General features: G+C 45.1%; 1 protein-coding gene across 5 annotated transcripts in view; it reads right to left on the bottom strand.

The window, feature by feature from the left end:
• The window catches only part of EML1 (EMAP like 1), a 161,548-nt gene that overhangs the window by 22,606 nt on the left and 112,695 nt on the right, over positions 1 to 26,247 (bottom strand). For 3 of the 5 annotated variants that reach the window (XM_069738315.1, XM_069738289.1, XM_069738306.1), the window contains exons 2-11: positions 24,373 to 24,555; positions 17,217 to 17,337; positions 15,631 to 15,765; positions 13,449 to 13,477; positions 6,801 to 6,930; positions 6,362 to 6,511; positions 5,758 to 5,827; positions 4,971 to 5,081; positions 1,183 to 1,278; positions 154 to 288 (exon numbers count right to left, since the gene is read on the bottom strand). In XM_069738315.1, coding sequence (XP_069594416.1) covers positions 154 to 288; positions 1,183 to 1,278; positions 4,971 to 5,081; positions 5,758 to 5,827; positions 6,362 to 6,511; positions 6,801 to 6,930; positions 13,449 to 13,477; positions 15,631 to 15,765; positions 17,217 to 17,337; positions 24,373 to 24,555 — 1,160 coding nt within the window. Of the gene's footprint in view, positions 1 to 153; positions 289 to 1,182; positions 1,279 to 4,970; positions 5,082 to 5,757; positions 5,828 to 6,361; positions 6,512 to 6,800; positions 6,931 to 13,448; positions 13,478 to 15,630; positions 15,766 to 16,324; positions 16,376 to 17,216; positions 17,338 to 24,372; positions 24,556 to 26,247 lie in introns of all 5 variants that reach the window. The other 2 variants (XM_069738298.1, XM_069738279.1) reach the window with 1 other exon arrangement.

Genomic DNA, 26,247 nt, shown 5'->3' with positions numbered 1-26,247 from the left:
CATAATGAACATCACAATTCTATGGGCAGCTAGGGACCATATGCTGGACCCATGGCGGTACCCCCTCCAAGCAAAGAGGAAGGTGTGCATACAAAAGCAGTGACTCTCCATCATAGTCAACGGAATTGATTCTAACAGAAACACTGCTATTACCTCAAATAATCCTTGTTTCTTGATAAGAGAATTTCCCTCCAGCGTCCAGAAGTACAGATGAGATTTTCCACACGTGACAATGATATTTGTATCAGTGGGATGAAAGTCAGCCACAAACACGGCTTCATTTGAGCACTAAAGAGTAAAAAGTCAACAATTCAGAGACTTCCAAAAGATCAATTTCTTTATAGCAAATATCACTAAACAGGATTGGAGCCAAGAATTAGGCCAACACCTCCCCAAGGTACACTGCCTATAACGGTGGTCTCCAACATGATGTGAAACTACAGCTTCCAGAATGCATTAGGATGCTGGGAGTTGTAGTTTTTAATAGCTGGAGGACCACAGACCATTGACATAACCCCACTAATTCTAAGCTTCAGAATTTAATTATAGGGGTACTCCCATCTCATGCCATCATTTTATGATTGACCCCCTGGATCTTCACTAATCCTAAGAATGAAGGGGTCACAGTGTTGGAGTGCTACTGACCCTTTTAGTCTTTCCCTTGTCACCCATTGAGCTCCATGTACGTAATAAGCCAAGATGCAGTTCACACAGGTGACTGGAGGGGTCGCTGTACAGCAAAAAAGTAACAGGTGTAGCACCAAATATGGATCAGGATCAGTGGGGGTCTCAGATGGAACCCCAACAATCATAAAATGAAGGCATGTAATTGATGTGGTTCCAATTTATGAGATGAGAGTACTGCATGCGTCTTAGGTTGTTTACACTTTTTTCTTAGAAGGAATGACTGAAACCCTTAAATGTTTAGCCCTTTAAATCTAGGGCCATATTACTGCACAGTATAATCACAGCAGGTCACTATGCAACATCACAAGTCTTCATGCCCCTGCAGTAACAGAGGCAAAAAAACAGCACGGATATGTGATTAATGCCCGCTGTAGCAGATATCACCAGTGACAATGTCCGATATCACAATGTTAGCTGCCTTTATAGACAGCGCGATAATCAGTGTAACGTCGCCTTGAAGCACTGGGCCTACAGACAATCAACAGCAGGCGTTACCTTCACATCAGCAAGCTTCTCTTCTTTCTGCCAGTCCCAAACTGACAGCACGTGGTCATTGGAGTCGTCCACAGAGCACAGGTTCCCTCCTCCATTCTACACAAAGAAGCAACAGGCGATCAACAGAAAAAACAAACAAACAAAAAAAAAAACCTGAAAAACCTTGTGAGACATATTCTGTTAGCCTAGGAATCATGTATAAGGATTATGGAAATGTATCAAGGTGGTCCCTGATTTCCCTATTATCCCCCTAGTGATGGCCGGAGACAGAACATTATGTATCTCTGTATACAGGGAGCTCCCCCTAGTGGTAGCTGCAGAGAATCTTATGTATCTCTGTATACAGGGAGCTCCCCCTAGTGGTGGCTGCAGACAGGATCTTATGTATCTCTGTATACAGGGAGCTCCCTCTAGTGGTGTCTGCAGACAGAACCTTATGTATCTCTGCATACAGGGAGCTCCCCCTAGTGATGGCTGCAGACAGAACCTTATGTATCTCTACATACAGGGAGCTCCCCCTAGTGATGGCTGCAGACAGAACCTTATGTATCTCTGCATACAGGGAGCTCCCCCTAGTGATGGCTGCAGGCAGAACCTTATGTATCTCTGCATACAGACCCCCTGACGAAGGAGTTAAATCCGAAACGCGCGTCGGGGTGCGCTACACAGGGACTCGGCTGACCCCATTATTTGATCAAAGGTATTGTGTGTTTCTCCCTGGCTTATTTGTACATTGTATGGTGGGCTCTTCGCTGGATTACTACTTGTAGCCACACTCGATGTTTCAGTAAATGTGCACTGACACCGGTGTACGGACTGTGGCTGGACTGATCATCTCTGCGCACACTATCATCAGGTGCATTCAGCTCACTTTGCGGTTTTGCACATTTCCCTTTATACGAGCACTTTACAGAGCTTTATTCTCATCTCCTCAATGTTAGTTTTGCACATAACACTTTTTTATATAACTCCATAACATACAAGTATATATTTATTTAAATCTTTTTTGGCTCTTATGGAGTGGCATTGATTGAGTTTTATCACCTCATAATCTGGGTTATACGTCCCCCCTTTTTTTGCACTTATTACTTCATGAATATAGTTCATGTTTAAGGCTCTTTTCATATTTATTTTTATTTTTTTTTACTATTTATTATATATATTTTTTTAGCCACCACTAACTTTGTATTCAAAATTTTTTTTCTATTATACGCTGCTAGGGGTTACACCGACCTTACAATATAAGGACTTATTTAGGTCAGCCTTTTTCATTTCCCTTTTTTATATATTTTTTTATATATTGGAATGTAAAATATAATTTTTTGTCCTCTTGTGCGCACATTGTCACTTTTATATAATTTTATTTATATGTTTTTTGCCGTCTATATTTAATAAAGGCATTTTATATCTACTTCTTCTTTGGTGTACTTTTCTGGTTTTTGTATCTATATATTGGCTGTGGTTGCCCCTGCTCCCTTGCTAGTGGTTCGGTTCACGTTTTCCACAGAACACTGGTCACTGATATTAACTATTATCTAAGTTTTTGCTAATTGTGGCACAGGTATAAGAAAATAGTGTTTGTTGTATCTGTGGCTCCTTCTAATCTCTAGTGGTGTCTGCAGACAGAATATTATCATGTATCTGTATACAGGGAGCTTCCCCCTAGTGATGGCTGCAGACAGAACCTTATGTATCTCTGCATACAGGGAGCTCCCCCTAGTGATGGCTGCAGGCAGAACCTTACGTATCTCTGCATACAGGGAGCTCCCCCTAGTGATGGCTGCAGACAGAACCTTATGTATCTCTGCATACAGGGAGCTCCCCCTAGTGGTGGCTGCAGACAGAACCTTATGTATCTCTGCATACAGGGAGCTCCCCCTAGTGGTGGCTGCAGACAGAACCTTATGTATCTCTGCATACAGGGAGCTCCCCCTAGTGATGGCTGCAGACAGAACCTTATGTATCTCTGCATACAGGGAGCTCCCCCTAGTGGTGGCTGCAGACAGAACCTTATGTATCTCTGCATACAGGGAGCTCCCCCTAGTGATGGCTGCAGACAGAACCTTATGTATCTCTGCATACAGGGAGCTCTCCCTAGTGATGGCTGCAGACAGAACCTTATGTATCTCTGCATACAGGGAGCTCCCCCTAGTGATGGCTGCAGACAGAACCTTATGTATCTCTGCATACAGGGAGCTCCCCCTAGTGATGGCTGCAGACAACCTTATGTATCTCTGCATACAGGGAGCTCCCCCTAGTGATGGCTGCAGACAGAACCTTATGTATCTCTGTATACAGGGAGCTCCCCCTAGTGATGGCTGCAGACAGAACCTTATGTATCTCTGCATACAGGGAGCTCCCCCTAGTGGTGGCTGCAGACAGAACCTTATGTATCTCTGCATACAGGGAGCTCTCCCTAGTGATGGCTGCAGACAGAACCTTATGTATCTCTGCATACAGGGAGCTCCCCCTAGTGATGGCTGCAGACAGAACCTTATGTATCTCTGTATACAGGGAGCTCCCCCTAGTGATGGCTGCAGACAGAACCTTATGTATCTCTGCATACAGGGAGCTCTCCCTAGTGATGGCTGCAGACAGAACCTTATGTATCTCTGCATACAGGGAGCTCCCCCTAGTGGTGGCTGCAGACAGAACCTTATGTATCTCTGCATACAGGGAGCTCCCCCTAGTGGTGGCTGCAGACAGAACCTTATGTATCTCTGCATACAGGGAGCTCCCCCTAGTGATGGCTGCAGACAGAACCTTATGTATCTCTGCATACAGGGAGCTCCCCCTAGTGGTGGCTGCAGACAGAACCTTATGTATCTCTGCATACAGGGAGCTCCCCCTAGTGATGGCTGCAGACAGAACCTTATGTATCTCTGCATACAGGGAGCTCTCCCTAGTGATGGCTGCAGACAGAACCTTATGTATCTCTGCATACAGGGAGCTCCCCCTAGTGATGGCTGCAGACAGAACCTTATGTATCTCTGCATACAGGGAGCTCCCCCTAGTGATGGCTGCAGACAACCTTATGTATCTCTGCATACAGGGAGCTCCCCCTAGTGATGGCTGCAGACAGAACCTTATGTATCTCTGTATACAGGGAGCTCCCCCTAGTGATGGCTGCAGACAGAACCTTATGTATCTCTGCATACAGGGAGCTCCCCCTAGTGGTGGCTGCAGACAGAACCTTATGTATCTCTGCATACAGGGAGCTCTCCCTAGTGATGGCTGCAGACAGAACCTTATGTATCTCTGCATACAGGGAGCTCCCCCTAGTGATGGCTGCAGACAGAACCTTATGTATCTCTGTATACAGGGAGCTCCCCCTAGTGATGGCTGCAGACAGAACCTTATGTATCTCTGCATACAGGGAGCTCTCCCTAGTGATGGCTGCAGACAGAACCTTATGTATCTCTGCATACAGGGAGCTCCCCCTAGTGGTGGCTGCAGACAGAACCTTATGTATCTCTGCATACAGGGAGCTCTCCCTAGTGATGGCTGCAGACAGAACCTTATGTATCTCTGCATACAGGGAGCTCCCCCTAGTGATGGCTGCAGACAGAACCTTATGTATCTCTGTATACAGGGAGCTCCCCCTAGTGATGGCTGCAGACAGAACCTTATGTATCTCTGTATACAGGGAGCTCCCTCTAGTGGTGGCTGCAGACAGGATCTTATATATTTATGTATAGAGGGAGCTCCCCCTAGTGACGGCTGCAGACAGAACCTTATGTATCGCACAAAGGACATTTAATGAATCAGTACATGGTTCTATTACTTACAGACTTAGAGAAAGCCACACATGTTACGGCGCGATCAAAGAAGCCCATGCCAATGACATGTAACGTGTTGAGGGTCACAGAATCCCAGACACGGACATGAGGGGGTAATTGCTATAAAAACACAAACAAATCATATTAACGACTTCCAAACATCAGTTTCTGCAGACTGCGCTTAGTAAGGAACATCATATTCCAGTCTCAACTTTCTAAAAGACGATTTTTCAATTCTCTGCCGTTTTCACTAAGATCTCTGATTGCAGTCAGTGAATGGGAACATTCTTTGAGTTAGTTTTATTTAATGATAATTACGGTATGTCTACAGGTCCTAATTAACCTATGTGTCTCAATGGGAACAGACTACAAACAAACCCCCGTAGTCTGATCCAGCAGTCTCACTCACATTTATGCTGTCCACCATTCCTACATTTATGGACAGATGGGTGGCAATGTAGCTGCAGGATCGGACTACAAGGGGTTGTCATCAGAGTTGTAGACATGAAACGGTAGGAGATTTTTAAGTTGGTTTAGAACACTTAAGCAAATAAGAAGAAACTTTGCAAAAAATGTAACAAGAAGGTCCAGAGCGTTATTATCAGTGCAAATACTGGTGGTATTCTCCAAAGCGATCTCTCTCGTTTAGGCCCTGTATATCACTGTGGATGGAGAACATATAGCGAGCTCCTGGGCTCTTGTGTATTGCAATAAAACAGATATTTTTCTACACGGAATGTGTCGACTTTCTCGCCTGATCTTATCCTAGGATTTTAGAACACTTAAGGTCACTTACTTTTCCATCCTTCGATGTACCGGCAACTTGGCCGGTCGCAATGGTAATTTTATCAGGATGGACAGCAAGGCTGCAAGATGAGGAGGAAAAAAAACCCATAAGTACTGCAGTCATGATTGAGGCTGTTAATAATTCACATACGTTTCTGAGAGAGTAGAGGCCTAGAAGGTGGTAAAAGACGCACGGCCGGACAAGCATCAGCTATGGAGTGTACGGTGTCTGCATCACGATTATATCATGGAGGGATGTGCCAGAAAGTCACAAAGTTTTCTAAAACTTTCCAAAAGTATGGCAGCTGTGGCCAGGAACAGAGCAGAGACCTCTTCAGATGTCACTAGAGGAACACAAAAGAGTTAACTCGTGCCCACAGAACTACGGTCCAATCTGTGGCCCTCCACTGTTGCAAAACTACAAGTCCCAGCATGCTGCAGTGCAAATAGAGCAGGAGTGTCAGCAGCTCTATTGTTCCAGACAAGTGCTGCTTATCCGAGGTACATGTCGTATAGGTTTAGGAATGTCAATGATGAACAGAACTTCTAGTATCTTAAGAGGCGTGCGCCATCGTAGCCGCCCATTACACCTCCTGGTCATGCTCCAAACTCACCACTTGACGTCATCGTTGTGGCCGGTGTAATGTCTCTGCAGCTGTTCTTCAACATTATACAACACGACGACGGAAGCAATGAAGTACACAGTCTCTCCGGTGGGCAGAAGGTACAGGTTGGTGCGACAGTCTCGACCTCGGTAGCCATAGCTGGGAGACTAGTAAAGGAAAGGGAATGACAAAATAGTAGGCGCCACGTGTGTAAATGCCTGATCCAACCTCTAAGTCATGACAATGGGGCTGCCTGGTCCTCGGGGCACTGAGGAGACTTAGATGACCAAATGCACCCCCATTGCAAATTATTAGATCACATGGAAAAAAAGAAACAAACATTCTTGGTTCATGTCAATCCGTCTCTTAGTGCTTGCAAATGACTAAATGCAATGACCTGAAAAGCCTCCCAATAAAGTGAAATAGTGACCACCGACTCAAAGGATACACCCAGTCCAGCTTCAGCCTTCTGGGAGGAAGATCCACTTTTGCCTCCAGATTATACGTTTCCACTTGGTCTTTGGGCATGTGCATGGTCACCGGACGTCCTCGCAGATACATTTTTACATAACCTTCCTCTGGGGAAAAAATAATATTTTTTTTTAAATAAATGGAATCTATAACCCCAAAACATTGAACAGATCAATTTCATCTGCAAAAGAAAAAAAATAAACATTAATGTCAAATTTAAAAATGTGGAAAAAAACAAAAAAAAGAAAAGTGTGAAAAATATTTTTTATTATGAGTAGAAAGAAAAGAAAACGCAAGACCAGTAAATGAGTTTAGCAATTCTTTAATCCACTTAGTACCAGCATGCACATACAGGATCACAGAGTCATCACCTATAATTAGGGACATTTGGTACAAATGCAAAAAAAAATGAAAATAAAAATAGAAAACAGAGAAATCAAAAGTAAAATACAGGGCAGAAAGAACACACGGGTCCTGACACCGGCTCCTGGACTACAACTCCATAACGGGGCACTCCTACTCTAGGGCAGATGGGAGTACTGAGACCTTAGAGGTTTGATGTGTGGGACCTGATGAAGTGCTCCTACTCATCATCTCCGGGGTAGAGCTCCTGCTTTTCTCTTTTATTCCTGATTACTAATTTCTCACCACTTTATGTATACAGCTCCTATGCATCTCCATGGTTACAGACTACAAATAGACACTGTGTAGTCTGATCCTGCAGTTGTGGGTTCCCCTTTACACAATTTATATATTAGAAAGACTGGACAGATGGGAGAGTAAAGATGTAACTACACTGGTCGACTGTGGCTGCTAAAGGACCACTGACCACGTACAAAGATTTAGTAGCCAGTTTCATTCATTCGATATAATAGTATTGTTCTCGGCAGCACATACTGGTTACATGGTGTGATGTGCTGTCGAAAACAAACATTTTTTAATCCAACTCATTTCACCCTACGAACAAGCGTTTAGAAAAAGGTTTGTTCATCGGGCGATTGCCTGCCTGTTTAGATTCATGGCCAATGTAAACGTGCCCTGACTGCGATTCTCTATAGCTGTCAATCATGTGATCTTACATGTACCCTGGACCATTCTCTTGTATGTGCAACTACTTCCCTTAATGATAGAAGATATACGCAAAACTGACTTATTTACAACCGATGGTATGGAGAATGGAAGATGGGAGTTGTAATCCAGTAGCCAAAGAGGAATAGAACCATCACTTTTTCTAAAATACTTCAACATTTCCAAAAACTGATACAACAAATACCGGGTGCGCATGATAAATCCGGCCAAAGCTGCCATGCACAAGAAGGGGTTAATAGCAAAGCTGGAAGTAGCTGCTGGGCGAGCGGGAGCATTTGAAGCTGGGCGACCTGGGCAGGGGCACATTGGTTTGGCTGGGACTTTTAGTCATTGGCATAGAGAAATTCCTGGGGGAGACGAGCGACAACTGTCCACAGTCAGAAGAGAAATCTTGCGCTTGCTCAACTGATTCGGCCTTGTCCTTACAGGCGTCAGGCAGTTGTGAAGCCATCAAGACCTGCACGGTTACTACGTGACGGAGCGGACAACAAACAGGAAGAAAAGAACAGGATGGAAGGGCACAAGGCACAGATTAATGGAAGAAACGGAAAATAAAAGCGACAAATGCTACACTGGGCAAATCAATAGTGTGGTCTGATGACATCCGGGTATTAAAGGATTAATGCCCCCCTTACCTCTCACCACGTAATTCCCCGAGACCCCTGACCAGTGAATCATGTCCAGGATGAGCCGACACTAGGGCTCCTCACCACACAATCCGGTATTAGAAAACCATGGCTGTCTTCTTCCAAAAACAGCGCCACCTCTGTCTACAGGTTGTGCGTCTCACTGCAGCTCGGCCTCATTCCCTTCAATGCAGCGGAGCTGTAGTATCATGGGTTGGTGGCCGCTGTAATTGGAAGAAGTCGCAGTAGTTGCACAATATGCTCTAAAATAGTTCATCTTCTGTTCTGTGGGTGCAAAAATATCATCATCTCATTGTTCAGTACCCCTCTTTATACCCCAGAAACAAATATTAAGAAGTGCAAACATATATAGCTGATGTGTGCAAGAGAAGGGTCCTCGTCACCTGTTATTGTGACATTCCCTTAATATAACAATGGGCTCATTCTAGTACTACACAAGATGCAAATATCCGCACATCCTCTGCAACATAAGCTGTAATGTATAGGTGTAAAGAGCCAGTATTATACCCCAGAGCTGCACTCACTATTCTACTGGTGCAGTCACTGTATAAATACATTACTGCCGTGAGTTACATCCTGTATTATACCCCAGAGCTGCACTCACTATTCTGCTGGTGCAGTCACTGTGTACATACATTACTGATCCTGAGTTACATCCTGTATTATACTCCAGAGCTGCACTCACTATTCTGCTGGTGCAGTCACTGTGTACATACATTACTGATCCTGAGTTACATCCTGTATTATACTCCAGAGCTGCACTCACTATTCTGCTGGTGTAGTCACTGTGTACATACATTACATAACTGATCCCGAGTTACATCCTGTATTATACCCCAGAGCTGCACTCACTATTCTGCTGGTGCAGTCACTGTGTACATACATTACATTACTGATCCTGAGTTACATCCTGTATTATACTCCAGAGCTGCACTCACTATTCTGCTGGTGCAGTCACTGTGTACATACATTACATTACTGATGCCGAGTTACATCCTGTATTATACTCCAGAGCTGCACTCACTATTCTGCTGGTGCAGTCACTGTGTACATACATTACATTACTGATGCCGAGTTACATCCTGTATTATACTCCAGAGCTGCACTCACTATTCTGCTGGTGCAGTCACTGTGTACATACATTACATTACTGATGCCGAGTTACATCCTGTATTATACTCCAGAGCTGCACTCACTATTCTGCTGGTGCAGTCACTGTGTACATACATTACATTACTGATCCTGAGTTACATCCTGTATTATACTCCAGAGCTGCACTCACTATTCTGCTGGTGCAGTCACTGTGTACATACATTACATTACTGATGCCGAGTTACATCCTGTATTATACTCCAGAGCTGCACTCACTATTCTGCTGGTGCAGTCACTGTGTACATACATTACATTACTGATGCCGAGTTACATCCTGTATTATACTCCAGAGCTGCACTCACTATTCTGCTGGTGCAGTCACTGTGTACATACATTACATTACTGATGCCGAGTTACATCCTGTATTATACTCCAGAGCTGCACTCACTATTCTGCTGGTGCAGTCACTGTGTACATACATTACTGATCCTGAGTTACATCCTGTATTATACCCCAGAGCTGCACTCACTATTCTGCTGGTGCAGTCACTATGTACATACATTACATTACTGATCCTGAGTTACATCCTGTATTATACTCCAGAGCTGCACTCACTATTCTGCTGGTGCAGTCACTGTGTACATACATTACATTACTGATCCTGAGTTACATCCTGTATTATACTCCAGAGCTGCACTCACTATTCTGCTGGTGCAGTCACTGTGTACATACATTACATTACTGATCCTGAGTTACATCCTGTATTATACCCCAGAGCTGCACTCACTATTCTGCTGTTGCAGTCACTGTGTACATACATTACTGATCCGGAGTTAAATCCTGTATTATACTCCAGAGCTGAACTCTCCAGACAAGCTTGGCATGGATAACACCAGACTCCTTGCACCCCTGTGGAGAACAGGTGACCCTTTACCCAACCTGATAAGGCAGGTATTGGCCACTAAATGTATGGGAGTTAGAAATAAACTGTTTTTCTGTGACTCACACTGTAGTCATTAGAGCCGGACATATGTGCAGTCACTTCTCCATTATCCGACTGGATGCAGTGGTCCGCACCTCCCTCAGACAGGTAAGACCCCAGTTCTCCACATAGGTGCACCCCTTTATCTATTAGACCCCGACATATCCTGAGGATCTCTCTTTAATTAAACGGGCATTTCCATCTTGAAACTTAAAAAGACAGTACATGAAAATCGCCTCTTGTGCAACTTCTTAAAATAAGGCATTGAACTCACAGCATGAACTTTCAGTTACCGATCACCGCTTGTTCCCTCCAGTGGTCGAACTACAACTCTACATAGGGGGACTTGTAGCTTCACCCCAGCTAGGGAGCCACAGGTTAAAAAGGCTGCCTGAAACTATGGCTAGAAAGTGCAGACGTAATGACCCCCGGGACATGAAAACATAAAAGTGCAAATCGTATAAAGAAGAGTAATGAAGGCTGGTTATAAGTCACCGCACTACTCTGACGAGGGCGATATAGGGCAATACTGAAGCACTACAGGGCGGCATTTCATCTTAGAGGTGCACTCTAATTCTCCACAGTGTCCAGAAGAGGGCGCTAAAGCACCAGCCTGGGAGGAGGAATGCGCTGTAAATCCACATTCATGGAGAGGTTCTGCAGGTTTACAGGGAGGGTTCAGTCATTGCCGGGGTCGGGGCGGTTTGGGTTTCTCCCCATATCATTTGCAATACTTTATGTCTGGGGCCGATACATAGGGATATAATTAAACAAATGCAATTACTCTGCCTCTCTAAGAATGAAATGCCAGAATGTGTGCGGGAAATCAAGGCACTACAGTAAAAAAAACACAATGAGCAAAGCAAACAAAAGGCACTAGATTAATAAAAACTACAGGTAGGCAGGGGGTGGTGCAGCTACATTTAGGGGGTGACGGCACTATGCACAGTCAGTATATACTGCACACACAGACAAGTCCCTGGGCAGACACCGCTTCTCGCTTGCCAAGACTATGCAGTGTATTGTAAAAATTACACAAACAAAAATATAGAAGAATTTAGATTTCAGCAGTGGAGGAAACCATTTTGCAGAATGCAGCCCATGTATTAGTTCAGGGCTGGTGCTCAGTAAGAGAATATCACTGGGAACCGGCTGCAAAATGATTCCCTGCCCTGCAGTCGTGACGCGAGTGATGGGAGGGTGCCGGTCACCGCTCGGCCGCTCAGTGTCTGACATTGGGGTGCAAAGTGCCACATTGAAGGGTCTCTGTGGTGAACCTTCCAGCCACTTGGCAAGCGTGCTGCTCAGAGAGCTTGTGGGGTCTGGTGCCAGGGTCCTACCTTTACAATGGGTCACCCGCCGCTTCCCTTGTGATTACAGAGACAGAAACAGAAGTCGAGGTAAAGAAGTGTTTATGGCAGCACAGTCACACCTCACTAGCGCCCCCTACCTTCCACAATGGACCAAATACTATGCATCAATAGGACATGGCAAAGTGTGATCCCCACAGTCCTGCGGACGGAGGCCTTGTAGCCCATGGCAGCCACAGCCGTGTGATCATCTCCCACCACTATAATGGAGAGTGACCATGCTGCCCCCCACTGCTCTGGAAGCAGAAGACACCATTCTAGCCATCTCAGGGGTCTCGGCAGGAGGTCCTGCACTGATCAGTCTAGATAGATAGAACATCCTTAAAGGGGTTATCCACTTTAATAAAAGTGGTCCTCAAATGGTCCTCCTTCGGCCCAGCCCTGGCTCCACTCCACTGCTCCAGACACAAATGTTTCTGCAGCGATGAAGTTAGTTTTACAGCGCAAAATCTATGAACTCAGAGGCCCTGCAAAATTAGATGGCACAAGCTGCTAAGCTTAGTGGTTGGCTGCAGCGGTGAGGAGCCGTGTCGACCTGACGTCACTGCTGCAGCCGAAACACTAAGGCCGGAGCATCAGTGCAGAGTCAGCACTGCACCCAGGAATAGCGAGCACCATTTGTGGGTGTTCATTTACAACTAGGGAAAAGCGTGGCTACCACTCATGAAAGTGGATAAGCTCTTCAGGAACCTACCACGTTAGACAATCGACAATCATAGCGCTCGCTTGTGATCATCGGCCTCTGTAAGGAAGCGGTCACACTATGGCCGACGTGCTGCTCACCCACAGCAAGCCAATGGTCGAGCGATTAGGAAAACTAGTGCACCCTCTAGCTCTGTAATGGTGGGCAGAGACTGGGCTGCATGGCTGGCCACAGCCTAAACATGCCACGGATCAGCTGCCAAAACGTGAGAAATGCTGACGTGTTGGCTCACTGGGTATATTTTATGTGGCCTATAAATCCTTGTCGGCAGCACATCTCCCGGTATAAACAGGTTACATGCTGCCAACAATAAGTGAGGGACAGCGCGATCATTTTACCAATCACACGGTCCCCACCCATTGCACAAGGCTCTTCATCAACAGCAGGTGACATCTCCGACCGGCGCCCATTATGGGCAGAAATCTCTCCGTCTATACCCGGCCTCACTCGCTTCTAATGACCCCTGATCTCTGCAATCTTACATCCTCACACAGTGTGAAATATATATATTTTTCCCATGAAAGGAGACCCCTCTAACACCTCTCTGCAAAATACAAGTACAGAGTGTCCTGCAAGACAAGGCGAAGCACATACCACATAGTCCTTTAGGTATAGCACCATGTTATACTGCAGGAAAGAGCGCCTACTAAAGGTCAGGAGAGTGTACTACAGGGGACCACATGGGCATCTCATAAGCCACCAACAATGTAACAATCACAGATGACAGGAGGATCAGACTCACCGGCGCTGAAAATGGGCTCCTTGGGTTTGCTAAAAAAAAAAAATAATAAGAGAAAAATTATATAAATAATTCACAGAAGAGGACGACATGTTCATTGCAATGGATTCCATTCACTGACAGCAATCAGAGATATAAACAATGGAGAATTATAATAGTAGAAAGCTGCAGAGCTTCTCACTATACGAGTGCTCGGCTACACGTATCTAAGCCCTCTGGTGCCTTGTAATCCCCGATGCAGTGAGCAGAGCTCCGTGTGCAGTTTGGCCTGTACAGAACATTAGTGACCGGAGCGAGGCCCAACCACGATCTCCGCCACCAAGCAGCACATGTCAGGGCCGAACACCACGACTGCTCCATGGATGAGACTGCTGGAGAGGAACGTCGTTCACATCATTAACTCCTCTCCATGTGTGCAAGGAAATGGGTTATGACAAGGCAGAATGCGGCCCAGGAGGCAAAGCCAACACTGCCCAGAAACGGCCCGCTCACCTGGATAATTCACAGACAGAAATATGTTCTGATGCATATCCTAGATAATGGCCGTCTCTTCTCTCTACTACAAGGGGCGACCTCAGAGCAACCATAATGTGCAGGACAGGAGCACAACGCCATGCACCTCACATCCCTCCACAGTCATGTGTAAATGTAGAGGATGGACGACAAGATGTGCAGCTACAGCACATCAGCTGCTAGTCCTGTACTGACCCAGAGTTACATCCTATATTATACTCCAGAGCTGCACTCACTATTCTGCTGGTGCAGTCACTGTGTACATACATTACATTACTGATCCTGAGTTACCTCCTGTATTATACTCCAGAGCTGCACTCACTATTCTGCTGGTACAGTCACTGTGTACATACATTACATTACTGATCCTAAGTTACATCCTGTATTATACCCCAGAGCTGCACTCACTATTCTGCTGGTACAGTCACTATGTACATACATTACATTACTGATCCTGAGTTACATCCTGTATTATACTCCAGAGCTGCACTCACTATTCTGCTGGTGCAGTCACTGTGTACATACATTACATTACTGATCCTAAGTTACATCCTGTATTATACCCCAGAGCTGCACTCACTATTCTGCTGGTACAGTCACTATGTACATACATTACATTACTGATCCTGAGTTACATCCTGTATTATACTCCAGAGCTGCACTCACTATTCTGCTGGTGCAGTCACTATGTACATACATTACATTACTGATCCTGAGTTACATCCTGTATTATACTCCAGAGCTGCACTCACTATTCTGCTGGTGCAGTGACTGTGGACATACATTACATTACTGATCCTGAGTTACATCCTATATTATACTCCAGAGCTGCACTCACTATTCTGCTGGTGCAGTCACTGTGTACATACATTACTGATCCTGAGTTACATCCTGTATTATACTCCAGAGCTGCACTCACTATTCTGCTGGTGCAGTCACTGTGTACATACATTCTTACACTCCAGAGCTGCACTCCATCTCATTGTTATCACAAAGGAGGTGACATCTGTACACGCGGCCACCACTTCACAGCCATGCAAATAACCGGTTTCCTGATTACATGACATGAGTATATGTGATGAGGCCGGGACACAAAGTCAAGTTATTTCAAAGTCAAATTCAAAGAAGTTCACAGGATGTTCTGCAAGAAGGAGGGAGACTTCCAGACTAAAAATACATTTTATGGCTCCTCAAAACTTCCTAACAAACGTTTCATGCCCTTTTTATTTATTTATTTACAGCAGGAGTCGTCCAGCTTTTTAAATATCTCATTGTAGTATTAGGGCTGGGATCAGAAATGCAGTTTTATCAAAATGTGAATTTAAATGGAAATTAATATGTATAATTAGATCCTGCACTTCTTCCTGCCAGATCCACTGCATATTAAGGCAGATTTATGGGGATCCCAGCAGTGGGATCAAAGATCAAACAATTAAAAAAAAAAAATTATGGGAGAGGGGTAAAAAAAAAAAAAAAAAACCCTGTAAAAATTTTTTTTTTTTTTTTTTTTTACAAAAATCAATGCAACTCTGTATAATGAAAGTTCTACAATTTTGCACTATACTTCTTATATCAACTCCTCGTGCCATCACAATCTCTGCTTGCTGTTATCCATTTATTTGTTACCTCTGGGGTGCAGTGTAATAATGGAAATAATGGAGTCGCCTCCTACCTCTCGCTGTTCTTCTTTCCGCTGGACGAGCTGCTGGTGGATCCGGCGCGGTTCCTGTTGCCTTTGGCGTCCACGCCACTTTCTCTTCGGCCACCGGGAGAGATGCGCTCGGTAGAGTTTGTTCTTTTGACATTACTAAAAGCAAAGAAGATAATAATTGGCTCCGCTACAAAAGGCTCTGCATGTGTGACAGATTATTATGCATCATGCCCCAGAGCGGTATTCACAGTTCTGCAGGAATCCCTGCTTGATCAGTGCCTGCGAAGAGCATCCTCTGAATCCTACTGAGAGCCGAGACTGTACAGCAATACAATTCAGAAAAAAATGAAAAAACAGCCCCCTCTGCATTATAGAATCTCAGCTGAGCCATTAAGGGTGTGTGGCGACAGGCTTGCTGACTGTTTCCAGTGATATCCAGCAGTACTGCGCATGCGCTCGACTCAAGCCTAATAATAATACATAGACGAGTCTACTACAAATGAACCGAAACAGAAGAAACTCACAATAAAAAGAGATTACAGGTAAAAAAAAAAAAAAAGACAAAAGCCGAACAAAAGAGAATCAGAAAGATAAATAAAGAGCCAAAATGCCGGGAAACTGGCCGTGATTCTCATTCCTGTACTTTTAGCCCATTTTATGTCTTTCTGTTCATTTTTTTTTTTAACAAGAAAATAAAAAGTAAAAAATGATTTACCTGGTGGTGGTTTTAGTAATTTTACATGAATTCAAGAGACGGACAGACTTGCTACAGCCAGAATGAAGCAGGAAAGAAGCAGAGAGTGAGTGTACATGGGTGAGAGGACAGACAACGGCAGACAGACGGCACGCAGATCTCGCCCGTCATTATCCTGGAATAGGAGTAGAATGCACAGACACCGAGGGCGGCTCTGTCTTTTCACAAAGACATGGAGAGAAAGCGGTTCTCTGGGTTTGTAATGATATATAAAAGTACAGCACCTTTGTTTTATTGCCCCGAGTAACATTGCTTGGAAGGACTACAGGTCCCATCCTCATTCCCCTCTGACAGATACTGCATTTATAGCTGTGGTAGTGCTGTAACCCCTCACACGTGGCCCATCGCTCCGCTCTTCCCCTCACACGTGGCCCATCGCTCCGCTCTTCCCCTCACACGTGGCCCATCGCTCCGCTCTTCCCCTCACACGTGGCCCATCGCTCCGCTCTTCCCCTCACACATTTATATATTTATGTATTTATGACTACCTTCAGCAGCCACTAGAGGGAGCGCAATGTAAAGGAATTGGTACAGCATTACAAGATCTGTATCCAGCTAGCTCCCCCTAGTGGTAGCATTTGGCATTCTGAAAGTAATCCTCTAAAATACCACAGTCACTTGGGGTGTAGTGAGAAGAGCAGAGTTTGGGGCTGGCATAACCCACATCTCCAAAACTGCTGCCTGCATGTCACTTTTCAATATTCCAATTAGTGGCACCACCAGAATGGCTCAGGAGCACCCCTGACTGACAGAGCAGTCTGCCCATAACAGAAGACTGATCGAGCTGCCTGTGGCTCCCCCCAATCTATGCTATCCTGATAAAGCCCTGGTCGTACATAGACAACGTGCTCACCTTTTAGATCCAAGAGGAACGATATCTTTCCTGGCCCCGGAAGGTGATGGGAGAGAAGTACTCGGTTTCTTTGGTAAGATGGTGTCACTGCTAACAATCGTTTTCAGCGGTAATGGTCGAACTGCGGGAAGAGAGGCAGCATTAGTTTTCCACATGGGGCTTCCACAGTTTCCTCACAACGGCATGCTTGGTTAATAAAGTGTGTTCATGAAAAACATTTGAAAAATGCAATTTAGTGATTTATGGTAATGTATGAAAACTGTGATGAGGCCGCGTTCACACTGGCGGCACGGACACCAGCCAGAATGAGGAATGTCTGCGGGGGAGGGGGGACGACAAGGATTAGTCGCCCCAACAGGCACAAGAAAATAAGATCCCCCCCATGTGCAGAGATCCTGACATCAGAGAAAATCGCTTATAGTGAAACAGAAGAGAAGTTCACCAAGGGAAAGGCTGGTTAGCAGCCTGTATAACGACTGCATGCCACATGATTTTCATACCAGTGTGAACACTGCTGGATGTCAGGTCATAGACAACAAGGCATTGCAATGGATGACACTGCACATACAGAATTACTTTTCTGTCTCACACACACACACACACACACACACACACACACACACACACACACACACACCCAGGCCAGATGCCATATAAAAGCAGTAAGTCCTTTGGATGGTCACAGCCCACCTAATACACTCTGCCATGCAGGACGCCACGCCGCACCAGAGGACTTCTGTGGCTATGCCATCACTTTATCATTGATGAAGGTCGACCTCTGCGATCTGCAATCTTGAAAATATTTTCCCTGCACAATGGCATCTGGGACTAGAGCACTGCGACCTTCCTTGGATGGCATCCCAAAGCCGGCATCTTGGGCACCTCTGGCGTTTTCAAGGATTCACATTACATCATGACGTCATGGCGGACTTGTAACTACCAGAGGTGCCAGCTTTTGATTGCTGGTCGTGGAAGGTCACAAGACCCTGGTCTGGCTGCCACAGAGACTTGGACACCTGACAAGGATCCTGCAAAGCTTTTTGCTTATGTCATGTACAAATCCTCTCATCTCTTGGCATCACAGACGTGGCCCTTTCCTGGATCTCGTCATATCTGACAGACCGAACATTCAGTGTCTCCTTCCCCCACACCACCTCCTCACTTCGCCCCTTGTCACTTTCGGCCTGGGACAGCTCATAGAATCCCACAGTATGCAGTACCATCTCTACGCCGATGACACCCAGATCTACCTATCCGAACCAGACCTCACCTCCTTACTTACCAAAATTCTGCACTGTCTGTCTGCTATTTTAGCCTTTTCTGCTCGCTTTCTACAACTGAACAATGACAAAACAGAATTCATCATCTTTCCCCCATCTCACTCTACCCCTCCACCAGACCTATCCATCAATGTCAATGGCTGCTCACTTTCCCCAGTCCCACACGCCCGATGCCTCGGGGTGATCCTCGACTCTGCCCTCTCTTTCAAGCCACATATCCAAGCCCTTGCCTCCTCCTGCCGTCTCAAGCACAAAAATATTTCCCGGATGCGTGCTTTCCTTGACCGCGACACCACAAAAACGCTAGTGCATGCCCTTATCTCCCGCCTCAACTACTGCAACCTCCTACTCTCTGGACTCCCCTCTAGCACTCTGGCACCCCTCCAGTCCATCCTACACTCTGCTGCCCGACTAATCTACCCGTCTCCCCGCTATTCCCCAGCCTCTCCCCTATGTCAAGCCCTTCACTGGCTTTTTATCGCCCAGAGACTCCAGTTCAAAACCCTCACAATGACATACAAAGCCATCCACAACCTGTCTCCTCCATACATCTGTGACATGGTCTCCCGGTACCTACCTACACGCAACCTCCGATCCTCTCAAGACCTCCTTCTCTACTCTCCTCTCATCTCTTCTTCCCACAACCGCATCCAAGACTTCTCCTGTGCTTCCCCCATACTCTGGAACTCTCTACCCCAACACATCAGACTCTCGCCTACCATAGAAACCTTCAAAAAGAACCTGAAGACCCACCTCTTCTGACAAACATACAGCGTGCAGTGATCCTGAAGTTACTAAACCGCTGCACAACCTGCCCTACCATCTCCTAGAGTTTCATCCCCATCCCCTGCAGACTGTGAGCCCTCGCGGGCAGGGTACTCCCTCCTTATGTACCCGTGTGCCTTGTTTTTTGCTCATGTTTAATGTATTTGTCTATATTTGTCCCGTATTCACATGTAAAGCGCCATGGAATAAATGGCGCTATAAAAATGTATAATAATAATAATAATAATAATAATAATAATAATAATAATAATAATAATGTGCAGCAAATGGCCCCATGCAATCAAACACGGCCGAGCAGTGTTGTATCATTCCTTATATGTCAATATTTTCAGGATCTCTGCTTGCTGACAACTGAATGAGATCAAGCGTATCCGTATCTATAGGCAGTGACCAAGTAGAGAGCCAAGACCTTGTGGCAGATCTATCCTGTGCTCATCGTCTGTTACAATGTATCACTCAGTATGGTCTGAGACTGGATACAATTTTAGCAACCACCAAGGAGATCTGTACTGGGAGAAGGATCAAGTGTTCCCATGTGCAGCCTCCCCTGACCAAAGGAGACCACAGCAACGAGACTACAAAGGCCCCCGATGCATCCAAGTCATTTTTTGTGAATCTCTATAAAGGCTTTGTTCAAATGTTGCATTTTTTTGTATTTTTTTTTTGGTTCCCGTGCAGGGAAAAACGCAGCATTTTACAGTAATGACAAAATGAATGAGATCTCCAAAATCTCATTCACATAGTGCGTCCTTTCATTTTCGTACCACAGTGAAACTTCATTAAAAAAAATGCATCATGTTGATGTTTCAGCGGTTTTTTTGTTACAGGAGTTTTCCCCCAATTGAGCTCAAAATGGCTCAGCACCGAAAAGAACGCAACAGGAAAAATGCATCAAAAATGCACGTAGTTTCAGCTGACCATAGACTGCGTTATTCACACAGCAAGAAAATGTTATTTATTTATTTTTAAAAAAGCTACATGTGGACAAAATCTACAGGATTATTCCCAAAATCACAAGTTATCCTATCTCCAACCCCGGGGACCCCCAGCGATCCAGAGGTTTCGGCTCTTGCTTCACTCCATTCATTGCCTGTGGGACTGACGGCTGTATTTCAGGCAGTCCCACCAAACAGTGAATGGAGTGAAGGAAGAACTACGTGTGCTGCAGAGCCTATGGCACGGCAAAGACCACAGAGCCAACGGCACGGCAAGGGCCCCAATCTTGGTATCGCTGAGGGTTGCAGCGATACCCAAGTTATGTTCTATCCTGCAGGCTTGTGATTTTGGATTAAGATAATGGAGCTACAAGGATAATTCTGGCGTTGAAACACAGCAGATGCAAATTGGGTTAAAAGCATGTACCACCCTCCACACGGGGTTAATGGCTTACCTGATTTTGCAGAGCTGCAGTGTCGGTCAATATCTGACCTCTTATGTATAGTTTGATCTATGGGTTTAAAGGGGGATTTTATGTTAGAGGGTGGGACAACAGTCCTGACGCCCATCCTCCTCCTCTACATTAGGATCTATATCATTCCTTGAGGAGCCTGCCAGCGGATATAGGAAAGTCTTATAGGGCGGGCAATGCCCCAGAGGTAAAAAGGTATGCAAATGAGCAAGAAAGACAACTCACTAGTGACACCTACTGGAAGTAGCTACCCTGTAAATCAATGTCTGACCCTTTAACAGGCATTGCAGGTCACAACATACAGTCGCTCCATGATCCCTTTGCATGGAAAAGCTATAGTAGAAACAGAGAGCAATGCTTAGTGGATCGCAGTATATGTGATTCTCAATCACAAGTCGTTTTTTCTACACCATTTTCCATTGAATATCCACAAATAGTCAATATCATAAAACGGCATCTTCCAGTTTTGAGGCAGGATAAAACACCAACACCAATTTAGATAATGGAGTGCGATTTATAGCCAAAAAAATCCAAGACTTTAGCCAACATGTCATCCAGTTTATATGTTGGACCAAACAATTCAGGAAAAAGAGCTTATTCTTTGCTAGAAAGCATGGGTAACTACAAATGGCGGCATCAGTAGATGTGGATTGTGTCAATAAATGCAAAAAAACACCAAATTTAGAGCAAAAGATGCACAGCGTGATTATACGATCACATTTTTTGCTAATTGTAATTCCAGATCTGTAACATATTTGGTTTCTAGTCAGGCATGTAATGTGCAATATGTGAGATCGACCATACGTAAATTACAGCAGAGAAGTAAAGAACATGTATCAGGAGCCGCTACAGGTAATAGCAATGATGAACACTCTTTGTCAGGACTGTCCAGACACTTCACGGAGGTTCATGCTGGTGACACGACTTCCATGAGGGTAACTGCCATTGAACAAGTAAAGAGGGCAGTCAGAGGAGGGGACACAGGATCTACTCTCCGAGCCAGAGAGGCAGCTTGGATCCTAAAATTAGATACTTGTTTCCCCAAAGGAATGAATTATAAAACAGATCTGATGTATAAATATAATACTACAGCTTCCATAATGCCGCTGTCAGGGCTGCAGCATGATATCATTGTGCAGCAGCAGGATGGAGATTGTGGCGACGATGAGGCGCTACCAGCAGATGCCATCTATAGGCCACATAAGGAATTACAAGCCACGAGGTCTCCTCGTTCATCTCCATGCTATTCCCTCGCGCCTGTGGAAATCCCCCATTAAAAAAGACACAATGAAAGGCTCATAAAACCAACGTACACCCTGGCTCCGTGACAGCTCATCATAGGACACCCCAAAAATTAGTCACCAGTCTCCTATCCCTGTAAAAGGGGCTCCCGAGAGACAACGCCCCATATATCTGGGCTGGAAATTACAATGTTTTTCTAAAATTTGTCCGAAATGAGTGGAGGGAAGCAAAAAAAAAAAAAAAGGGGGAAGAGGGATCCTCAAAAGCCAGAAGCCACTGTTAGTGTGAAGAAGCTACGGCCGGTGGGCCATACATGTGGTATAACATGACAGTCATCCTGCTCAACGGTGGATAGTGAAATAAACGATGATCCAGAGGTGCAGACGGTTTCATCTCTGACTCATTCAATATGGAGAAATGATTTGCAAGTGACGCCACAAACTATAGATCTCGAAGACGAGGTCCACGGGTCAATCTGATAACCCGCGAGCTATGGGAGTAGCACACCCTCAATGTTGCAGCTGCCATCAAGTGACAGAGGTGCAGGACGTGTTAAGGCATCCATACACATTAGACTAAAGAGGACTGAACCCAACAGTATTGTATATGGGGGCTTCCTGACTCTCCCCGATGGATGGTGTCTGGAGGGAAAGGGTCCGGCCTGTTGGATTTCAGTGGTTCACCCTTTTGTTCTCAGCTGGACATGATCAGGAAGGTCTCCATTCACTGACAACACAGATACTGAAAATCGTAAAGGACCGGTAATATCTGGTGGAAACAGAGGTGCGGCTTCTTACGCTGTATCTGAGCTTCATATTAATGTAACGGGTTGTATTGAGACTTAAACAAATATTTGAAACAGTTAGCTAGTGGGTGTTATAAATTAAAGAGGACTAACTGGGAAAAACACCACAATTTTAGAAGGATAAAAATTAACTTTTAATGCATCTATTAAAAAGACAAACAAACACCGTGCACATATACTGTGCTCTCCAAGTACTTACTGGGATAGATTCCCTGAACTCCGTACCTGCCTGTCAGGCACCCTAAACAGATATACGAGTGATGGTGCTCCCGCTAATCTAAGGCTGTCCCTGAATGTCCTAGCTGTCCCTATGCTGGTGAGTCAGGCACTCCAAGTGCAGGGGTCTACAACCACAGGGTGCTTAAAAAGGCATGCACTGTGCTGTTCCCTGCTACAACAAATCCTACCTAACAGCGGAGGTTGGCACCCTACTTGTCAGTAGATATGGCGAACCCCCCCCCCACACACACACACACACAGCAGCTGACCCTGGGAGTCCCTAGGATATACATGCTTGCATCCCCCAGGATCACTATCCCTGAAAGTAGGGTAGGAATAATAACAAACTTTAACCAGATAAATGGTCCTATACAATATACCAGTGATGCATAAACGTCATAACAGCATACAGGGGGTACTTATGGTTGGCTGTTTCATGACCTTCTGATATGGCTTGTGAACGCAGTCTGTAGCAGATACCCGAGGACCATACACGTAATGCCATGACTAGTTTATTTTCCCAACAGGAATAGGAGATTCACATATTTATGTGGTGAGCAATCTTATCAGTATCAGGTTAAAATAACATGCCCTACACCATCATGTTATGAAGTATCTATATATCCTTTAGATGTGTGTATTTCCACTTATCACTTTGGTATTATGTGCGATTGTAGATCCAGCAGCCCCAATATGTCCTTGAATGGATCTAATATTATATGCATAGACTCTTTGCTCAGTTTTCTCCCCTTCTTTGGGTGCATAACAGAGTATTGCTCAGACAGCGCACTTCCACGCTCTGCTCCGGCCCCGGGTGCCCGCTGTATATTGCTCTCCTGACCGAGGGGAGACACCAGGGTATGTGTCAGAGGTGGGCGGTAGCAGGGAACAGCACAGTGAGGTACTGAGAAAAAGATGATCTATTACCCTTTCGCCATTCCATTGGTGTTGAGCAGCACACTGTCTCTACTATTTGCCTGTCTTTTTAAGCCCCCTGTTATAGTCCCCTGCACTTGGCGTGCCAGACTCACCAGCATAGGAACATTCAGGGACAGCCATGGATGAGCGGGGGTGCCATCACTCGTATATCTGTTTAGGGTGCCAACTTCCGCTGACAGGCAGGTACGGAGTTTATGGAATCTATCGCAGTGTGTACTTAGAGAGCACGGTATATGTGCACAGTGTACGTTTGTCTTTTTAATAGATGCATTAAAAGTTATCTAAAATTTTGGGGGGGTTTTCCCAGTTAGTTGACTTGCATTGAGACTTCCGCAAACGTTTGCCGTGAGTATGGCACAACTTTGCTCCGTTTTGAGGGTGGTCCAATTTGAACCTATGTGCTGTAATTGTGGCGCATGTCGCTTGCGCTCCTTGTGCACGATTATTTAGGCCTAGCACAAATAGCGCACAACGCACCTTTGGTGGGCCCTTTGCGGTTCTGCAGGGCATGCTGCTCCTCGGACTCATTGAGTCGTCGCACTACGTTGGCCAGGGCGGACTTCAGCAGCTGGATCTCATCCTCTTGGATCTGCACCCGCTGCTCCAGCGATGCAATGCGATCGGTCACCTCCATGCTGCTGGAGGCGGAGGCGCTGTCATCTGGAACAGAAGCAGAGCAGATATTCAGGACCCGGTAGGCAGACACAGCTGGAAGCGGGCTATTAGCTAAATGCATGATGACACACAGCGCAGAACTATCCCGGTATCAGGGGTGGCACATCAGTGACACAGGGATGAAAGAACGTAATCTGCTCTGGGTGTACCGCCACTACGCTGTTAATTAAATGATGACCTACTAAAGCTAATAATGGCAATGCAATTTGCTGCCTTAGCAAATAGCCCAAATCCAATCGCTCCTTGGTCGACACTTCTAACAAGGTCGCGCAGGAAACTCATGCAGTGCTCACTTTTCACAGTTTCTCATCTAGAATGCAACATATAGTGTAAAGAATGGAGATTTTCATTCCGGTTACTTACAAAAGGGGTGGATGTATAGGACAATTGATTTTAGAGTTTTTTTCCTTACTAATACATACATTTACAATATTTTACCATGTGACTCCATGATACCCAGACAATAAAATCCTCCATTCTTTACACTGCAGGCAACATCTAACGAACTAGAAAACTGTTCTATAAAGCCAATTTTTATTGTACATACTGAATAATTGCTTTTCATTATAATTTAAAAAAAATCTTTAGCAAAAAGAGAAGCGCATGGCAGGATGGAGCTTATGTGACGTGTACCACGTGCAGGGGAAACGCTACCTCTCCCAACGTGTCATTTTTACCAAATGCTTGTACGATTCTGGAGCATCTTTCCCCTTCATGTGGTTTTTTACTGTTCCTGTTATTCCTCCTAGAAATATGAAAATATATAGGGACACCCCCTCCCAACTTGTCAATTTATTCACAAGTTTCCAGGAGGAACAACACAAGGTTAAATTCTAAGATGTTATAAGGATTTAAGAAAAAAAAAAAAAAATCAAATCATGTGGGGGGTGCAGATAGCTCTACTTGGAAGGGGGGAAGTCCACATGATTATATCTTCAGTATTGGGGTTCACAAAATAGAGGGGCTGCTTCTACAAGAGGTGTTCTAATTAATAGTGAGACACCCCGCTGTAAGTTAGATCTGCTGAGACAGAGCTGGAGTTCTCCTTTAATAATAGCGGCGTGACTTGTAATGTTTTACAGCCGGATACCTCCAAGCCCTACTGCAATTCTTCCCCATCAGAACTCCATCCTCTTCTACCTTATCGAGCCAACTTCCCTTTTAGCTTCCCTATAATTCATTTTACACCCTACAGCCCTTAGATCATTTGGCTTTTTATCTCCAGTAGCTTCCATCTCATCTCTGCTCATGTCATTATCTATTCTCCTCGACTTCTGCATCTATTACACTTCTCATCATCTTCTCCCTGCCTTGCTTAATATTCACCCGCACTTAGACGCTTTCTGGAAATCCCATTAGTAAAGTCACTTTGGAAATGAATCTTGCAATTGATCATCGCTGTGCAGTAAAGCCCTAATGCAGAATCGTTCCCTCTGAAATACGCTGTGACTACAGGGTCACTATCCGCCTCGCTAGGAGTTGTAGTTTTCTGCTGCATAGGATCTGCCTGATCCATGTCAGTTATTACATGGCACCTGATATCAGTGATACATTGTATCTTCTTTCCTGCTTCGGAGGAATACCATGTTTTATAACCATAGTCAACACGTGATGTATATTTAGAAACCTGACTTGTTCCCCTGCATTCCTTACAAGGTACATGAGATTGCTGAGGCT

This window comes from Ranitomeya imitator, chromosome 1, assembly GCF_032444005.1.
Source record: "Ranitomeya imitator isolate aRanImi1 chromosome 1, aRanImi1.pri, whole genome shotgun sequence".
NCBI classification, from domain to species: domain Eukaryota; kingdom Metazoa; phylum Chordata; class Amphibia; order Anura; family Dendrobatidae; genus Ranitomeya; species Ranitomeya imitator.
The sequence above is the reverse complement of the archived record's forward strand: the minus strand, read 5'-3'. Positions and strand labels throughout refer to the sequence as shown.